This window comes from Colobus angolensis, unplaced genomic scaffold (genome assembly GCF_000951035.1).
Source record: "Colobus angolensis palliatus isolate OR3802 unplaced genomic scaffold, Cang.pa_1.0 Scaffold5, whole genome shotgun sequence".
Classification (NCBI taxonomy): domain Eukaryota; kingdom Metazoa; phylum Chordata; class Mammalia; order Primates; family Cercopithecidae; genus Colobus; species Colobus angolensis.
Window position 1 is genome coordinate 3688046 of NW_012118487.1, and position 18823 is coordinate 3706868.

The following is an 18823-nucleotide window of genomic DNA, read 5'->3' on the forward strand; positions in this document are numbered from 1 at the left end:
GAGACTCCGTCTCAAAAAAAAAAAAAAAAAAAGTGGTATGTGTTTTTTTTTACCACAATTTGAAAAAGTAAGTTTAAAAAAATGCATGACTGAAAATGAATCTAAACAGTTAAAATAATATTTGCGCCTTGGGAACAAACCATTCATCTTCTCAAAGCACCAGGGAATAGCGAATTTATGGAAAGTCATCTAGCTCAGATCAATGCAATTTCTGTACATTTAATGTGCTGTATATCATTAACCCTTTGCTTTAAAGAGGTAGTTTACTAGTCAAATCTCTCCCAGCATATCATTAGAAGGAGGAAGACAATAAGAAGTAGACATGCATATTAGTCAAATCTCTCCCAGCATATCATTAGAAGGAGGAAGACAACAAGAAGTAGACATGCATATAATTAAGAAATTCTTATCTTAGGAAACTGAATACAAGTGAATTTGACCTTTTTCATATTATGAGTTTATCTTTTGGTGTCTTGATTCTAAATTTAAAAATACAGAGAAACTATAAATCATATTTTTAGTTAAAAGCTTACAACTTTGTGTTACATTTCTTCAGTATAGTATACACAGAATTTAAGTGTTAGCTAGTTGGCTAGCCATGAAACAGGGGTAAGTGTTAATAAAAGATGTAATTTTTAACTATCATATACTGTTTAAAAGGAATTTTGGTCTTTTAAAAATATATACCGTAAATCATAAAGCTTTGTGACTGCTCTTAAATGTTCTAAAGATCTGGGGTTTCCTTTGTCTGTATTATTTTAGATCTTATACATTCCAAGGATTATGTAGGTGCTAGATTTTGAAAGTCCTCCTCCTAACAGGACTGAACGAAGCTTATGTTTTCGTATGACCCGCAGTCACTGTGTTGCCATGGGTTACCGAGCCCATCCTCCTGGGCCACTGAAACGCTGGAGGAAACTGTTAACAGATTTTCTCCGGTGACCCTCCTACAGGGAGTCACAAGGACGCTTTTTTTTGTTTTCCCCCAAATTGAAGATTTTTTAATATACATCTAATGTATTCTAAACCAGTTCACTGATTCTTATCAAAGATACAGTTGGTTCACCCAAATTTTAACCAACTATCCTTTTTAACCATATTCAACAACATTTCTAGTTTATTAATTTCTTTCTTGATTACCTTGAACTGAATTGTATCTTACACCATGCAAACCCATGGAACTTCTTCTTTGCCTCCAGTTCCGTCACTTTAAATTATTGTCTCAGGTACTGTCAAATTGTTCCATTATTTGGATCCTAGCCTACTGCTATCCTCAGAATAATGTTCAGTCGAACTCTTACAACAACAGATGGCAGAAATTAGACTGTGCTAAACCAAATGCTTCTTCAGCAATTTTTCATAACTAAAAAAGTCAAGAAAAATACAAGAGAAAAGGAGTAAGCAAAAGAAAACGATTTGCAAATGAATGAAATTATGTTTATGTTTGAGACTTCTTTTCATTTGAAGTTTCAAATTTTGTCGCGAGGTACCTTTGCACTAAATAAGTTAAGACCTAGGAGTTGTTCGATCCCAACTATCTCATCTTCTCCAAGAATCAGGGATGTTCACTGCATGATTGACAGCTCATGATAACACTAAGCCAATTAAGATGACTAAGGAGCTCACAAGCGCATTACAATGGCATTTGAAACCCACTCTAAGGTGCTGAAAAGAGGAAGAGGAAGAAATAGCAGCAGGGAAACACTCAGCAAATGCCCCAGCCCGCCCCTTGCCAGATCTTAGGAGGCTTTATTGTTCTTTGGGTAAGGCAAGGTAATTCTCAGAAGAACCTCAGCTGGCTGAGAAGAGGTTATTTTTAAATAACATACACAAATATTTAGGGTTAGACTTGTTAGAATATGCAAGGAGCCCTAAAATCTGCTCTCTCATTATGCACAGACTTCTACAGTGGGGTCCACTTAGAGAAAGTGCAAGACGAACCACTGGGGGAATGAAATAATATTAAATACTTTATTTAAAAATAAGTAGGCTGGGTGTGGTGACTCACACCTGTAATCCCAGCACTTTGGGAGGCCAAGGCAGGCAGATCACTTGAGGTCAGGAGTTCAAGACCAGCCTGGCCAACATGGTGAAACCCCGTCTCTACTAAAAATACAAAAATTAGCCGGGAGTGGTGGCAGGGAGCTTTAATCCCAGCTATTCGGGAGGCTGAGGCAGGAGAATTGCTTGAACCCAGGAGGCGGAGGTTGCAGTGAGCCGAGATGGCGCCACTGCACTCCAGCCTGTGTGACAGAGCAAGACCCTGTCTCAAAATAAAAATAAAAATAAATAAAAATAAGAAGTTATTTTACTAACATTGAACACGATTAAAAGTATACATATGAGTGTGTGTGTGTGTGTGTGTGTGAAATCTCAGTTTTCTCAGATTTTTTATGTTTGTGTTGCTAAAATAGTAATCGGTGGCATCCTTGCAGGATTGCTGTGAGGATTAAATAAGGTAACACACAGGTACCAACGTACCAAGTACATGCTCAGTAAACAATGGTTTCCGCCCAGGTCCAGTGGCTCGTGTCTATAATCTGAGCACGTTGGGAGGCCAAGGCAGGAGGACTCCTTGACCCCAGGAGTTTGAAACCAGCCTGGGTAACATGGCGAGACCCAGTCTAAAAGAAATTTAAAAATAGCTGGGTATGGTGGTACACAACTGTAGTCCCAGCTACCTGGGAGGCTGAGGTGGGAGGATTGCTTGATCCCAGGAGGTAGAGGTTGCAGTGAGCTACGATAGTACCACTGCACTCCAGCCTGGGTGACAAAGTGAGACCATCTTAAAAAACAATCCCAATAACAACAATGGTTTCCTTTGTTAGGGGAAAGGGAATTGAGGGTAAAGAGGCTCCTTTTTCATACTGACATTTCAGGAGCACACCAGAACTCCACTATCTTTGAGGAAGCATGCTCTCAAACTGTGCTTATGTCCCAGGCCTGAGCCACTGCCGAGCTTAACACACACCTCCCAGCGGGGCCTGACTCCACGACTGCAGAACCTTAAACCCCACCTCTAACAGGCCCACAGCACCAATCCCAGCCCGAGCACACTCCACCACGCTGCCTTGGAGACGAAGCCTTGCACGCATATGGCTGCATCTCACAATGGAAACCTCCATTTCTGGCCCTTAGGCCAGGATGGTACACTACTATTTACTATGCCTCTGGCATCCCAAACAAACATTCTGTGTAACTCTCCGTGTGTTTAAATCACCCACATCAAGCAGGGTACACCATATGGAAAAACAAGATCTGCATGCTCCAGAAGCTATGCTTTGACTAAAGAAAGCCAATACTTGTGGAATGTTAAGTAGAAGAGGCTTTCCAAGTTCAATTAGTTGGGCATAACCAGAGAAAACAAGTTACTTAGTACCGTTTCCGTTTTTCTTTAGTTATTTTTCCCTTGATTTGAAGGAAGGGAAAGGATGTGTTGCAAATGAATGAGTAACATGGAAACTCAGGGCTAGATGCAGCAAAGGTGGACAGCTTTGAGCTCCCAGATCCTGGCTGGTGCAGAGGTTCACAGGAGGTGGGTGCAGAGGGAAAACCCATTCTGCTCCTCCAGCTCAGGCTGTCATCCCGGAGCCCCGGGCCTGGCTGCCAAACCATCTGCTTGTAGCAGATGAAAAATTCACACATGTGAAAAGTGGACCTCCAATTCTAGCACCCTCCTTTATTTCCTATGCAACCCAGCGGCCATGCTGACCTGAGATTCCACTGGGCCCATCACTACTTTTATAAACTCACCAAAGGAGGAACATGCACTTGGTTGGCAGGAGAGAGCCTACTGGCTTTACTTTCCAAATTGGCCTTGAAAGATGTCCCTTTGTTTCACAGCTTTCCTCTCTCAATTGTGCTTCTGCAAGACTGGCTTTTATTGCATATGCAAACACATCAACACGCAGCTGAACTCGCAGCTCAGAAGGGGAGTTTTCTCCTTTACCTTCAACTGAAAAGTCTAAATAAGTATCTCAGAGTAAGCTATGTCTGATTATATGGGACACAATTTCCCTGATTTTAAGTAAAGCCAAGCTCTCTTAGAGTTATATTCCACGAGAACATTGGCCGCCGACCGCGCGGTGATTCTCTGCCATTTTCCCTTAGTTGGAAGTTCAAGGACAAATGAGCCCACTTAGACAAATGAATAATTCTGTAGATTTCCTTAGCAGAGCACATGCCAAAATCAGTAAGAAACGGAATATTTGATTTCTGATAAATGAGCACCAAATATTAGGCGAAGAATCCCATTTAAAGCTGCTTTTAACTATGTGCGGCACTAGACAAGTTGCCCGCTGGTTCTCTTCTTCTGCATCCTCAGGTGTAAAACACTTAGAAACCAGTCAATCCTGTATAGTTATGTTCCAAAAGAAATAATCATATAGTAGCAAAGATGTACTAGGTTCTTACGGTGCGTCAGGCACTATGCTAATTATTTTGATTGCATTTGTTCATTTAATCCACATAACAACTATAAATTAGATACTATTTTATCCTCATCTTAAAGATAAGAAAACAGAGGATAGACTGATAACATAGATTGTTAGGATTCCACAGCCAGCAAGTGGGTGCCAGCACCAGTGTATGAATGTCTGATTTCAAAGCCCTAAATCACAGTGCTGCCTTACTGCATAAAGGCATTTGATGAACATAGACAGAAGCCACTCTCACAAATAAGGAAAAATCCACTTGACACTATTGCCATCTTCACTGTTCTGCTCTTTGGGACTTGTTCACTCTCTGGCTAAACAGTCTTTTTAAAAGCACTGTTAAAAAGTTATCCACATCTGCCCATTGTCTGCATTATAAACAGCCAGTTTGCAAATGTGGGGAAAATATGTCCAAATACTTCTTTCAGTTATTTGAAAACCACTGGAAATGAAAATCCAAATGAGTTCACTAGGTTAACAGAATGCCCCATTCTAATCACAAGCTCTAGCATCTAATCTAAATGGAAGTTTTCTCTTAGACATTTGGTGAATTCAGAAGATACTGTTTTATAATTTCACCAAAGATCCATGCCGGAATTCTTAAAAATCCTATGACCAAAGCTCATATCTCTACAACCCGGTGGTTATAGCTAAACTACCCCAGTTTCCTTCAGTTTGCTCCTCCGGGCCCCTGTGAGTGGGTCAAGATTACTGATCCGGCCGGGCACGGTGGCTCAAGCCTGTAATCCTAGCACTTTGGGAGGCCGAGACGGGCGGATCACGAGGTCAGGAGATCGAGACCATTCTGGCCAACACGGTGAAACCCTGTCTCTACTAAAAAATACAAAAAACTAGCCGGGTGAGGTGGCGGCGCCTGTAGTCCCAGCTACTCAGGAGGCCGAGGCAGGAGAATGGCATGAACCTGGGAGGCGGGGCTTGCAGTGAGCTGAGATCCGGCCACTGCACTCCAGCCTGGGCGACAGAGCGAGACTCCGTCTCCAAAAAAAAAAAAAGATGACTGATCCTCCACAATCACCCCGGTGGCTTCTTCGCATCAACCCCTGGGGCACCAAGCATGCATATGGTTAGAGAAAGACGCGAAACAGAGTCCACTGAAGCTACTGGGAATGCCAGCAAGACCATGTGTCACCGTATCTATACATTTAAACTGCTGTGTACCTGCTACCCATCTGGCACTCGCTAGACACTGGGAGCACAAAACCAAGTCAGACCCAAGCCACGGCCTGAAAGCGTTTCCAGTCTAGATGGAGGGTGAGGCAAGAAAATGGCAGATGTGTCGCTTATTTCAGAGGTGTGTGCAAGAAGTGCTGCCAGAGCACGGAGAAGGAGCAGCTCAGTCACACTCCATCAGGTTTCCACAAGGAACTAAGTTCTGAACACTAGGAGGAAGCAAATAGGAAGTAGAGGGAAGAGGGTGTTATTGGAAAGGGAAAACAAAAGGGCTCTGGAAAGGTCACCATAGGAAGATGACATGGTTGCAAAGTAAAACTCAACTATACTTTTTTGTGTAGCTTATGTGCAAGTCACTCTTTATGACAATATTTTGAAGTGACAACGATTGAGATCCCGTTGTGATTCCATATATGTGTCTGATGTGATTCGCAGTTTTATGCTGCAGAAACCAATGCTGGCTCTTTTAATATTAGGTTGGTGGAAAAGTCATTGCAGTTTTGGCCATTACTTGTAATGGCAAAATCAGTCATAGGGGTATCATGCTTCCATTGTACCAAGCTTGTTTCTAAGTGCTTTACACATATTAATTCACCCAAAGCCCAGTGGGTAGGTACCATTATTATTCCCATGTTGCAGGTAAGGAAGCTGAGGTCCCGAGAAAATCAGTAGTTTCTCCAAGTTTACCTGGCTAGTGATGGTAACATTGAACTATGAAGCCAAGCCACATGGTCCACATCTCTGCTCTAAATCACCAGCTACACAGCCTCTCAGGAAAAAGAACACAGTGAAATACACTGAGTAACTCAAGGATGCCAGGGAGGGCTGGAGACCCAGGCTTGAAGCATGCAGCCAGAGCCACTTCAATAAGGACACCTCTGCAGCCACCACCAGGCACGAACCTGCAGCTGGCACCACTAGCAAGGTCACATGGGGCACCGCCTGCTGGCTGCCACCTCCGGCCTCGGAAAGCCATCATGCTACAACACACCACATCCAGGGACTCTGCCTCACAGTCCCCATCATCTTACCCTACTAGCACCAGATTAGAAGTCATTAGAAGGGAATATTCAATGGGTGAAACCCAGGTCTCTGATCCCTGCCCTCCACGTAAGGAAGGCCAGGAAAGTAACTACACAGCAATTTCAGCATCTTCACAGAGAATGCGGGCGCTGCCTTCCACCGAGGCTCAGAGGTGGCAGACTAGTGTCGCGCGGCTGCTGGAACTAGCACCGCACAGTGGGTGGATTAAAGCAACAGAAATATGTGCCCTCCCAGCTCTGATGCTAGAAGTGGAAACCCAGGTGTCAGCAGGATTGTTTCCTTCCTGGACCCTGAGGGTGAAGCAACCCCGTGCCTCTCTCCCAGCCTCTGGGGGTGGCTGGCGGCCCGGGCCTTCCCTCATTTGTAGACACATCACTCCCACCTCTGCCTCTCTCGTCACATGGTATTCTCCCTGCGTCTGTGTCTCTTTTCTTCTTCCCATAAGAACACCAGTCATATGGATTTCGGGCTCACCCTATTCCAGTACTGCTGCATCTTAACTCGGTTACAGCCACAGTGACCTGATTTCCACATAAGGGCATAGTCACAGGTACCAGGGGTTAGGACTTGAACATATCTTTTGGGCAGACACATTCGACATGTAACAATGGGGAGTGACACAGACACTGAAAAGAGGTTCAGATACTGGGCAGCCAAAAGGAAAAAAAAAGGACAACTACCTCATGCACCTCAGTCACTGTGGCGGCCTTCATTTTCTCTAATAATAGACAATTTCAAAGCAAAAGTTGGATATCCCAAAAGCAATAAATGGCATGTCAGCTCTCCTAGGGGAACCAACCAGACAGGAATCCATAGGGGTGAGAAGGCAGTGTTAATTGCAGAAGATGGCTCCTCCCTCTGAAACTATGGCCATCAGACGGATAAGGCCAGGCAATAGTCCTGCTACCCCTACTGCCCACAGGCATCTGCCAAATCTCTCTCTTTTATCTTCAAAAAGAGAAAACTTGGCCTGGAGGGGCCATCACGGATTAAAGTAGAAAGATAAATGGAGACTTTGACTGTGTGTATGAGTTACCTAAGCCATAATTTTTCAGCGGGATAGGTATATGACAGATGTTTGAAATATACATTATTTACATAGCTGGCCTAGTCTTTTGTGCTGCTACTTGCAGAGTTCTCTTTTCAGACCTGACTATAGATATCAAAAACATATCCCTTCTGTCAACAATGCAATGGCTTCTGAATAAATGAGAACACTAATAAAACAAATCCAAGAATTAAAGGGCACTCTACTTTCAGGAACAGGAAAGTAGACAATCTCCAAGCAATCCTAACCTCGAGTTTCCAGGTTTCAGAAACCCAAGGAGAACTCTGAGTTGACAGAATCCAATTGAACCTCCTTCTGCTGGAAATAAAAATCGGTCATCTGCTCCCCTCCAAGAAGGGGAACAGAAAGCACAGAAAGCCAAGCTATTCTCACGTTCACAACGAACACTGCCGCACAAATGACCTCCAACCTGTATGCCTTTATTGTTCACCTGTACACCTGAGAGCCCTCTGTGGTTGGAATATCAAACCACTAGCCCAAAATGGAACTCATTCTCCACTCACTTTCTGCAGGTTCCTGGTCATTTACTGTATTCTTCCAACAACAACAAAATCTGTTGCACCTTTTTTATTTTTATTTTTATTTTTGAGACAGGGTCTCCTTCTGTCACCCAGGCTGGAGTGCAGTGGTACAATCTCCGCTCACTGTGGCCTCAACCTACCCAGGCTCAGGTGATCCTCCCGCTCAGCCTCTCGAGTAGCTGAGACTACAGGCACATGCCATCAAGTGTGGCTAAATTTTGTATCTTTTGTAGAGACGGGGTTTCGCCATGTTCACCTTCATTTTCTTTCACCTCTTAAACCCAACCACGTACAGAGAACAGCCAGTTCCTTTGTTCTCCCAGATTCTCCCTTTCCTCTTCATAACCCTTTCCACCTTGTGCCATCCCTCCTCCCCTGGCCTACGCAGGTTTTCCACTACATGGTGTGAGTACCACTCGGGCACATGGGTTCATTTCGGGTAGTATCTAGTTGAATATTTTTTACCGAAATAATTAAATGTCCATTTTAATAGGGATTAGGAAAAAATGCAATTATCAAGGGAAACCCATAATTTCATAGAAAATGCAAAATTTTCTCTTTAATTCACTTAAATACAAAAGTAGATCAAGTTAAAGAGAAGTGTTAAATAGGTAACAATGTAGGTGGTATGTGGACATATTTTTAAAATCTTGAGGGTGGTGTGCTAATAATGCCTAGCAGTGCTGGGACACACAGTTTTTTTGTTTGTTTGTTTTGCTCCCCCCACCCCCCTGACAAAGTCTTGCTCTGTCACCCAGGCTGGAGTACAGTGATGCGATCTCGGCTTACTGCAACCTCCACCTCCAGGGTTCAAGGGATTCTCCTGCCTAAGCCTCCTGAGTAGCTGGGATTATAGGCACACACCACCACGCCCAGCTCATTTTTGTATTCTTAGTAGAGACAGGGTTTCACCATGTTGGCCAGGCTGGTCTCGAACTCATGACCCTGAGATCCGCCTGCCTTGGCCTCCCAAAGTGCTGGGATTATAGGCGCGAACCACTGCACCCGGCCCAGGACACACTGTTCTGTGGTCGTCGTCTTACTGCTTGATCACCACATCAACCCCCAAACACCTCCCCTCTGGTTTCCCAGGCTGTAAACATTCAAAACATGCACCTACCCAGGAAGCCACTCTCTGACACCTCTTTAAAAAGGTTCCTTTCGTCATTTCTCTCCCCAAATCACAAACGTGTTACCTACCCCACAAACTCCGAATCCACCCCAATTTCAAGATCCCACACATTATTTCTAGTAATATCCCAGAGTTACAGTAAGACAAATTTCACACATCCATTTTCATTTCCAGCCTCATGCCTTAGTTTGTACCGCTTCCTCAACCTCCCCCAAATCCTTCTCCTTCTCCATCTCTTCAAATCAACCCATTCTTCAAGACCCAACTAAGTCCTCCCTCCAGGCAGCCTTTTCTAAGCAACGTCCTTTTGTTCTTGGAACTCCAGTTCCACTTGTAGCAACCACATCAACCAACTCAACTTGACTCTTGATTGTATCCTATTATTTAGTACTTTCTAATCATCCACTAGTAGCTTGCTGGTCCTGGTTCTACCAATCATAATGGAAGATCTTTTCAAAAGTAGGATCTTAGAATACATACTTGTAACTTCCTCAGTTACAAGAAGGTGACTCATATTAGGACTTCAAGACTTCATTCAACTTTCTAAGAAGTCATGTTTTAGTCACTCATCCCATACACATTTACTGTGTGCCTGATACAGCCAAGCTCTGGTTGCTGGCAAAATAGAGATGTGAATAAGGCAGGTACTATCAGTGAGGATTTCACCATCCAGACGGGAGACGCACATGGACTGTAAACTCGTGGTGTGGCACAATGTGACCGTGTTGATGTAACACAAGTACAAAACAAACGTCATGGGAGCAATTCACTCTGGAAAGGATCTAAGAGACGATGCAAGAGAAGGGGGCATAGGAGCTGGTTCTGGAAGGCTAAAGAGGATTCCATCAGAACTGTAAGGATGGAGGACGCATTCTGGGCAAAGTCACATAAACTACAACAGGTACACAAGGTGACAGGCACTGCCGCAGGTAAAGAGCTCCCAGAGCCCAGAGCGTGGGGTGAGGTGAACAAGGGGGAAAGAGAAGAAGAGGTGGAAAAAGTGAGGGAGGTTACACTGTGATATGCCCTGGTCTATGATTTCATCCATAGGCGTGATGGATGGGAACACTGGGAAGGGAAGCAACATGAGTAATTTTGCTTTAGGAGAGATTTTAAAATAACAAAACCAAAACAAAACCATCAAAGCCCTTGGGGGACATAAGGAGGATGGATGGAACTGGAAGAGAGGTATGTTTGGAAGATAGTGTAATAGAACAGAAAAAGAGTTCAGCAACAGCGATAAAGAGAAAGAGACAGGTTTTAGAAATATTTAAGTGGGAGGAACAAATAGAATTTTCTGATTGACTGGTTGCACATTCTGATGTTAAAAAAGACTAGCCCTTTCCTACTTCAGGAAAAGTTTACTACCTACTTAAAAAATTACCCATGTCCTTTCTTTCTTGTGTTACTGTGGATAAGGTCAATTTGGAGTAGACTATATCTATACTCTCACCAACTAGAAGAATCTCTACTTTATACCTTATAGATTAGGCATCACATACTATAACTGATTTACAAAAGCATGTCCTAAATTCAAAAGTTAGCACAGTACCCACTGGCAAGGGTCCAAGCAGACTGTGCTTTTAGTTATAACCTGCATTCAGCCTAAGCAATCATGTACCAAAGAGTATACCATTGTCTGAATTGTCCTAAGTCTCCGGGGTGTAGGGAATTTAAGGCCAGAATTGCTCTGGAGGTGCAGAAATGCTAAGGTTTTTATACAATATACTCATATTCCTTTCTTTCAAATAAAAACATTGGAAAGAATGTAAAAGATATTGAAATACCAAGAGAGGTGACCTTTTGTAAGCCCACTCACGTTCTCCTGGGAAATAAAGAATAAAGTCATTCACCACTAAGTGTAATATTCCTTACTTCCACTCGCCTGATGAAAGGAGTCAACATAGGTAGTTTCAAATTAAAACACAGTTGGAGCGGCTAGGCTGAAAATGGATCTCCGCAAAGAGGGAAAGGAACGTGATGGGATGCTGTTTATTAAAACTTGCATATGATTATAACTTACCAGGTCTTAATTTACTTCCTCCTCCCTCATTACTCTGGTCACCAGGGCGAGTCCTAAAATGCATACATTTCATGTAACATTTCAGGGTGATAGGAAATAGGATTGTACGGCAAAATGAGCACTATTCCCACATACGGGAGGCACCTGACTCCGAAAAGTAGAAGACGGCCGAAGTTTTGTGTAACGATTCATGCGTAAGTGCTCAGAAGTCTTGCACTTGCTCATTACAGAGCCACTGCGGAGCCGAATTCTGTAATGGCAGCACGGAAGTGGAGGACTCATTACAGATGGAGGGAGGTCATATTACTCGCCAGGGACACAGCTGGTTTGTGGCAGGCCCAGATTAGAACCTCCAGTGTCCATCCTCCACTCCCAGAAAACCCTCATGTCTCTTAAAATAACAGAACATAAGGAACTGGAACACACAGTCAAATGTGCCCCAGAATTAGTCTCTATAAAACAAAAACTAATAAACTAATCAAGGTGATGAGCTGGCCATTCTTCCCCAGCAGACAGAACTGCTTTCCAATTTCTTGCAATGTCAGTTTAGGGCTTTTGTTTTATCTTTCTTTTCAAAGGCTTTAAAATCACAGTATTAAAAACGCACACTTTACTCCTTAAAGATGTTATCAAAATGATAAGCATCAGACTAAAATGGGCCAGGACTTCGCTTTCTCATTCATAAACAAAGCTTTTAAGGATCATGTGCTGTAAAACCTGTATAATGAAAAAATTACTTTCCATGCTTGATGAATAAGAATGTCCCCCAAAGCTCTGATGGTATTATATATGGAATATAAAGAGGTGCCCATCCCCAGGGCTAGGGGAAGGGGTAGTGAAGGAAATGAAAAGTTAGCAGCATCATTCTTGTGAAGAGATTACAGTTCACATAATTCTAACAGAAAGCTCTAACAACTTCATCAACCAAAGGTTTGGGGCCTTGAAAATCATTTCACAGAGACAAATGCGCATGTTTTCATATATAAAGTACTAAGCGTTCGTTATACAGATCTGCTTCTTTGTGGGGAGTTTTACTTTTATCTCTAGTTCATGAATATCGTAACTTCTAGTTTTAGAAAATGCACAAGAATGATCCCACATGCATTTGGTCCAATCCCTTTTCTTTTTAAGATAATGCCATGCACTTTTTATTATTCATCTTGATTTGAACAAAAGACAAGATCTTCCCCTTTCTGCCCAGAAACCACCACTGGGAAATTAATATTCAAGATGAACAATGAAGTCATCTCACGGCCTGTGAACTTACTGGTTGCTAGGAAGCTCATGAATTCTTAGGATTTCTTCAGATTTGGTAGCATGAGTTGGGAGTTTAAACAGTCACATAAGGCATAGTCTTCGAGACTTAAAGTTTCAGAATTCCCTAACTGTCCTTTTGCAAGACCTCTCTAGTTTATAGGTGCCCGCTCTAACCTCTTGAGCTTAAGTGTAGTTTTTCCTGAAGGTATTGGAAAGGCCAAGGCTAAATGTCAAGCCTATGGCTATAAATCACATTTCACACTGGTAATTACTTATTCGTGGAGAAAAGACTGTTTGAAATGGTGCTGTCTCATTAGAAAGCTATTATAGAAGCCTACAATTTTGCTTGAAGCACCTACTGCGTGATATGGGACACTAGACCAAAAGGAAAATTATTAATATCTGTTTCTTGAAATTCCCAAGGCTCTCTCACGTCCTGAAGTTTAAAACTAAGTGACTGTTTCCCACAATTTTCAGGAATATGTGTTGAGGGAGGGGGTCTAAAAATAGTCTCTTAACTGAAGTTATTTTAAGTCATTTAGTACATCTCTGAAAGGCTTATCTTGTCCTTGGAACCCAAGTAATTTCCCCACAACAAAAACCTTTTTACTAAAAATCAAGTATGAGGATACCAGTAGTAATTAAACCAAATGGCTGGACAAACAGAAGAAGAAATACGAAAGGCCTCATGTGTTTCTAAGAGGCTTCATTTTCTACTCAATATTTTATGTGACAAAGGTTCCATTTGTATCCAAAGTCACTAACTTGATAAAAGTGGATCTCTTTTGCATTTCCTAAAAGGACGAGAATGTCTTATAAATCACTTCCAAGTGTTTCAATATACCATCTATTTCTATCAACACTCACATTTTGAAAGGAGCCATATTTGTAAAGGAAATACATGAAGATACACATCCTTCCCAACCCAACCCCCAAGGAGTTGCACATGAGAAAGACTCCACCTACTCTCCCAATGTTCATTGTAGGTGTTTGTCTTCATGTTTACTATTTCCTCCCATAGCAGCAACACCTGCTTCTTATTCCATGTATCAACTAATATTTAAAATAAAGAAAAAATGATAAGCCTCCCTCCCTGGGCAAGAATCATATTATATGCAACCGTATAACCCCATGAGAATCCAGCAAGGCACTGTGCTCTTTGGGGGCACTCCAGAAAAATGCTGAATGAATGATAGAACTTTTCTTCCATCTTTTGGTCTTCAGATTTCTCAGCAGTAACCTAACATTGAATCTGAACAGAAAACTGCCAACCTGAAACAGGTTATCCTTCATTATCACCATAGGACCGTCTTACCATTTGCAGATCAAGAAATGAAATAAGGGAATCAAATACAATTAAAAGCTTCTTCCTCAAGCCCTCAAAAATGCCTCACAGCACCTGCAATAGCAGACAAGTTCTTTTGCAAAGAATGAAAATGTGATAACGAGGTAATGCCAAGATAGATTAAAAAAAAAAAAAAAAAAAAACTGGCTCCCTGGAAATGTGCCTGAATCATGAAACAGAATGTTGCAGGTTTGTTGACGAAATGATGGCCACCAGCCCTCCTACAGCTTCACACTTGGTGTCAGGACAGGTTCCTTAGGAGGCGTAAGGGGAACTGTGAAGTGTGGAATGGAGACATTCAAACCCTAAGTACATGAAACCCAGGATTATCTGAACACTCAGGGCAGACATGGGTTTATGTACATACATGTTTTGAGGTTAGGTTTGGATTTAGGTGTGTTTCAAAATTTACTGCCACAAGTCTGAAGAATATAGCAACCACAGCAGCAACTGAAATGACTGAAGTAGAAACTGTAGTTGTCACTTTCTTTACGAATTTGGCTTTTCACGAAAGGGAAAATCAAGGGAGCTTTATTGCCAAAATAGTACAACATCCTTATGTCGCCTGATTTTGCAATAAAAAAGATGGTTCTTTTATTTAGGCTTTACGTTCGTGGAAATGCGGTCGCAAGGCATTTTTGAAGCATGAGATGCTGACCCCAGTTAAAAAGAACTTGCTGTTTTAGGAGAAAGAGAGTAAAGCTAGACTCTAAGTACCAACCACAAGCTTAAAATGATCTTCCCAGTTAAGACAGGGCTCAGAGTGATTTGGTACAGTATGTGGTTTGAAAGAAAATCTCGGTTCTTCCATTACAGTGTGCTTAGAAGAAAATCAAAATTTTTCTCTGAATGAAAAATAAATAAAAACCGATGCCTTACACATCATTACATACAAGTGGTTAACGAGAAGTAAGGAGAAGGCAACGGAAGCTTTCCAGGCTTTTCCTCCTTCAGCATTTCCCTCAAGAATTTCATCCCTGGGTTCCCAAATCAAACCAAAGCCATTCCGTTGTATTTCCAAAAAAAGAACTGGCTCCTTCAGGAAGGCTCTTCACAGCACTGCATTTTAAGCGGAAATCTTTTCTGAAGCCTCCCTTTTCCATTTACCGTTTTGTTTGTCCTTCCTGTCTGACATGCAAATACATGATTCAGCCTCCATTCTTTCCATACAGCCTAATTCAAAGCAACATATGTTAAATCCACACAGAATCGTATGAGCATTCAATCCGCATCCACACCATTACCCCCACAGAACGCATTCAGTGAGCTCCAACACAGTTCTCTGCCTGCAAATCAGACGAGTCTGGGATGTCTGCAGGACTCTCCCCTGACTCAGCCCATCCAGAGCTGCGCATGGAACCTGTTCCTTTTGGAGAACAGGGGGCTGCTGGAAATACCCACTCAGATAACCGGCCACAACGCAGGAGCCAGCAAGCCTGGCACTGCAGGCAATCCTGGGCGCAGGATCCTCCACAAAGCTCAAGGAGGCTGCAGCGCGGGGGCTTGCAGTCATTTATCTCCCTGCGGCCAAAACGCCCGGCTCGTCCCCCCTCCCTCGTTTTACCTAACTAATAGCTCTCCAACCCCATATTGAGAGGGCCTGCTATGGATCTTGCGGAGGTACAAAATGGTGGATGGGAGCTAATTTTTTCCTGCTTTCCCCATAACTTATCGCATCCATCACTCTCCTCCAAGACCCGGGCCGCGGGATACCGAGCACATCCCGCGGCCCCAGCGCGGGGGCAGAAACGCGGTCACCAACCAACCTGATGTCATGTAGCCCCGCGAAGCCTGGGGCGCGAAGGCCGCGGGGAAGCGCTTGTGCAGGCGGTAGTCCTTCTCGCTGCGGGACCTCATGCGGTCCGAGGCCCGGTCCGAGAAATCCGAGCTAGGCCAGGCTCGCCGCAAGGTTGTGCTCCGGGTCTTCTTCATGGTGGGGAGGGCGACCTGCCGCCCCGATCCTCGGGGCCTCAGCGCCGGGGCGCAGCGCGCTCCTTCATCCGTCTACGGCGGGCACGACCCGGGCGGACTCTGCGCACATTTTCCCAGCCCCTCCTCGTCGGCGTCTACACCGCCAGCGGCGGGTCCGGCCCTCCCCACGCCCCCCCACACCCCCACGGCGAAGGCTCCGATTTTACACACGTCCCACAATGCATTACACTTCATTTGCAATCCGCCCGGCTTATAGCTTCCAGATTCCTCGGGGGAAAGGCACGTTAGGAGGCTCCCCGGCCCGGAGGAGGCGGGGTGTGTGCGGGCGGGGTGGGGGCGCTGAGACTTGCAGCGTGAAGGCAATGGGAGCGCAGACAATGGCCCGATTCAGCGCAGGAGTGCTTGGGCAACCGGGAGCCACCGCACAAAAGACCCAAACAAATGAGGCAGCCGAGGCCTCCGAGGCTGACCCGGGATCGGGCGTGCGGGAGGCCGGAGGGGCGGCGGCAGACCCTCCGCGCCGGGCGGCTCAGCGCGAGGCGTGGGGATGACAGTGTCCGAGTCGTGTCCCCGCGGGCCTAACAGCCGCACGGCCCGCAGTCCCTGGCGCTGGCTGGCTCTGCCTCCGCTGCAGTCCCCGGGAGGCAGTCTTCATCACAGAGGCTCGAGCGAGGGGCGCGTGTGCACAGGATCCGAGCAGGCTCTGCAGACAGCAGCTGCGGCGGGCGGGCTCCTGCGGAATCCAGGAAGAGCCCGCGTCGTCCCAGCGACTGCAGCGCCTCGTCAATCTTCCCCTTGCCGAGGTTCCGGGCGCTGTGCGTGCGTGCGCGCGGGTGGGTGGCTGGGTGGGTGCGCCGACACGCATGTGCCCCCTACACATGCATGCTCCTACTTACTGGCCGAGGCGGCGACGGAGCCATGGCTGCCAAGGACGCCGAGCCTGCGATCGACCCCCGCGCGGTGGCAGCGCTGCTCGGGCGCGAGCGCGCGGAACGGCTATTGAAGGGCAGGAAGCAGGACAGCCGTCCAGTCTCATGCTAATCACCAGGCTGCCTTAAGTTAGAGCGTGGTTCCCATCAGGCTTCTCATTTTCATGTAAAACACCCGGCGGCGGCGCAGGGACCTTGGCTGCTGCCCCAGGCTGGAGCCAGCGCTTGGATATTTACATATTTTTAGGATGGTCCCTCCCCCTCTGAGAGAGACAGCGAGCCAGCCTTCGTGGGAAAGGGAGATCTGCGGTGTCCTGCTTGGCCCACCTGCGCCAACCCCAAAGGAAGCTAAAGCCAGAGGGAGGGGGCGCCACGGCGAGCTCCCCCACAACCGCACACGCCGGGGCGCCAGGTCCACGCAGCCTGGAAGACGCAATGCAAGTGGCCTGCAGCGCTTCCTTTCTCCCTCTGGAGTCCCGGTGTAAGTCACCGCCAGCCGGCTACACTGCATTCAGGTCCACAGCTCTTTAGATGGCACGGCTCTGCACAGCTGTTTCTGGTCCAACAACCAATCACTAAAGGACAACAATGCGCGCGGCGCACGAGGGGAGGAGCGGCCAATGCGCCGCCTGGGCCGGGGCGATGGGCCCGGGACGCGGGCCCGGGACCCGGAGGTCACGCCGAGTTAAAGGCGCCCAGCCACGTTGCTGCTAACCCCGACCATGCTCTGCCACTGCCGTTCATTCAAAAACGGTTATCTCTTCGATTTGGGTTTCCAAAAATGCTTTGGTACAGTAAACAACGACAAAAATAAGCCTGATTTCCTTTTTCAGCGCTGCATTTTATTTGACTTGTTGGTGCATTTTTTCATCTGTGACAATGCAACGTTCAAAATCATATTTATGCTCTTGTTTCATATTCACAGGTGCCAAGACGTAGAGACAGGGATATTAAATCTTTATGGGGATATGCTTTTAACACGCTGATATCGCAAAAACAAGCCAGTGGATTCTAGCTGCTTAGGATTCAGGAACTTCTAACACAATCTGTGCTATTCCAAGGCTTGAATTCTTTGAGGGGGTTAGCAAGGATCTTGAAGAACCAGGCAGAGCAGGATGGCGTTAAGCCACAGGCATTATAAAATCTAGAATTAGAGCTCCCCTCATTCAGATCTCAAGACCGCCTTCTATAACCTGTGGCCACTGTACTACCTCTTGGGATACCCAGGATAAATAAAGAAGTAATCACTAAGTAGCCTACGGAATTTATATTTACATAATCAAAATGTATTACTAGGCTGGGCGTGGTGGCTCACGACTGTAATCCCAGCACTTTGGGAGGCCGAGGCGGGTGGATCACGAGGTCAGGAGATAGAGACCATCCTGGCTAACACGGTGAAACCCCGTCTCTACTAAATATACAAAAAATTAGCCGGGCGTAGTGGCGGGGCCCTGTAGTCCCAGCTACTCGGGAGGCTGAGGCAGGAGAATGGTGTGAACCCGGTAGGCGGAGCTTGCAGTGAACCGCGATCCAGCCACTGCACTCCAGCCTGGGCGACAGAGCAAGACTCCGTCCCCCGCCCCCACAAAAAAATAAATGGATTACTAACTGTCAACCAATTCACTAATGTTCTGTGGTTTTTTGTTTTGTTTTGTTTTGTTTTTAATTAGGAAAGGATAGTCCCCCACAAAAAAATAAATGGATTACTAACTGTCAACCAATTCACTAGTGTTCTGTGGTTTTTTGTTTTGTTTTGTTTTGTTTTTAATTAGGAAAGGATAGTCCCCCAAAAGGTACTTTTAGTTCAACGTCTTCCTGTAGGAGAATTGCTAAGAACAGAAATATTACAGATTTAGAAGTTATAGAAAGCTAGCTGTATAAAGCAGGGATCCGCAATTCCCAGGCCATGGACTGGTTGGATATTTACGTACCCCACGGATATTTAGG

At 45.2% G+C, this 18823-nt stretch overlaps 1 protein-coding gene across 1 annotated transcript in view; it reads right to left on the reverse strand.

The window, feature by feature from the left end:
- Positions 1-17444, reverse strand: part of STOX2 (storkhead box 2) — a 111851-nt gene extending 94407 nt beyond the window's left edge. The window contains exon 1 of the mRNA XM_011959556.1: positions 15782-17444. Coding sequence (XP_011814946.1) covers positions 15782-15947 — 166 coding nt within the window. The 5' untranslated portion in view covers positions 15948-17444. The remainder of the gene's footprint in view (positions 1-15781) is intronic.
- Between the last annotated feature and the right edge of the window lie 1379 nt (positions 17445-18823).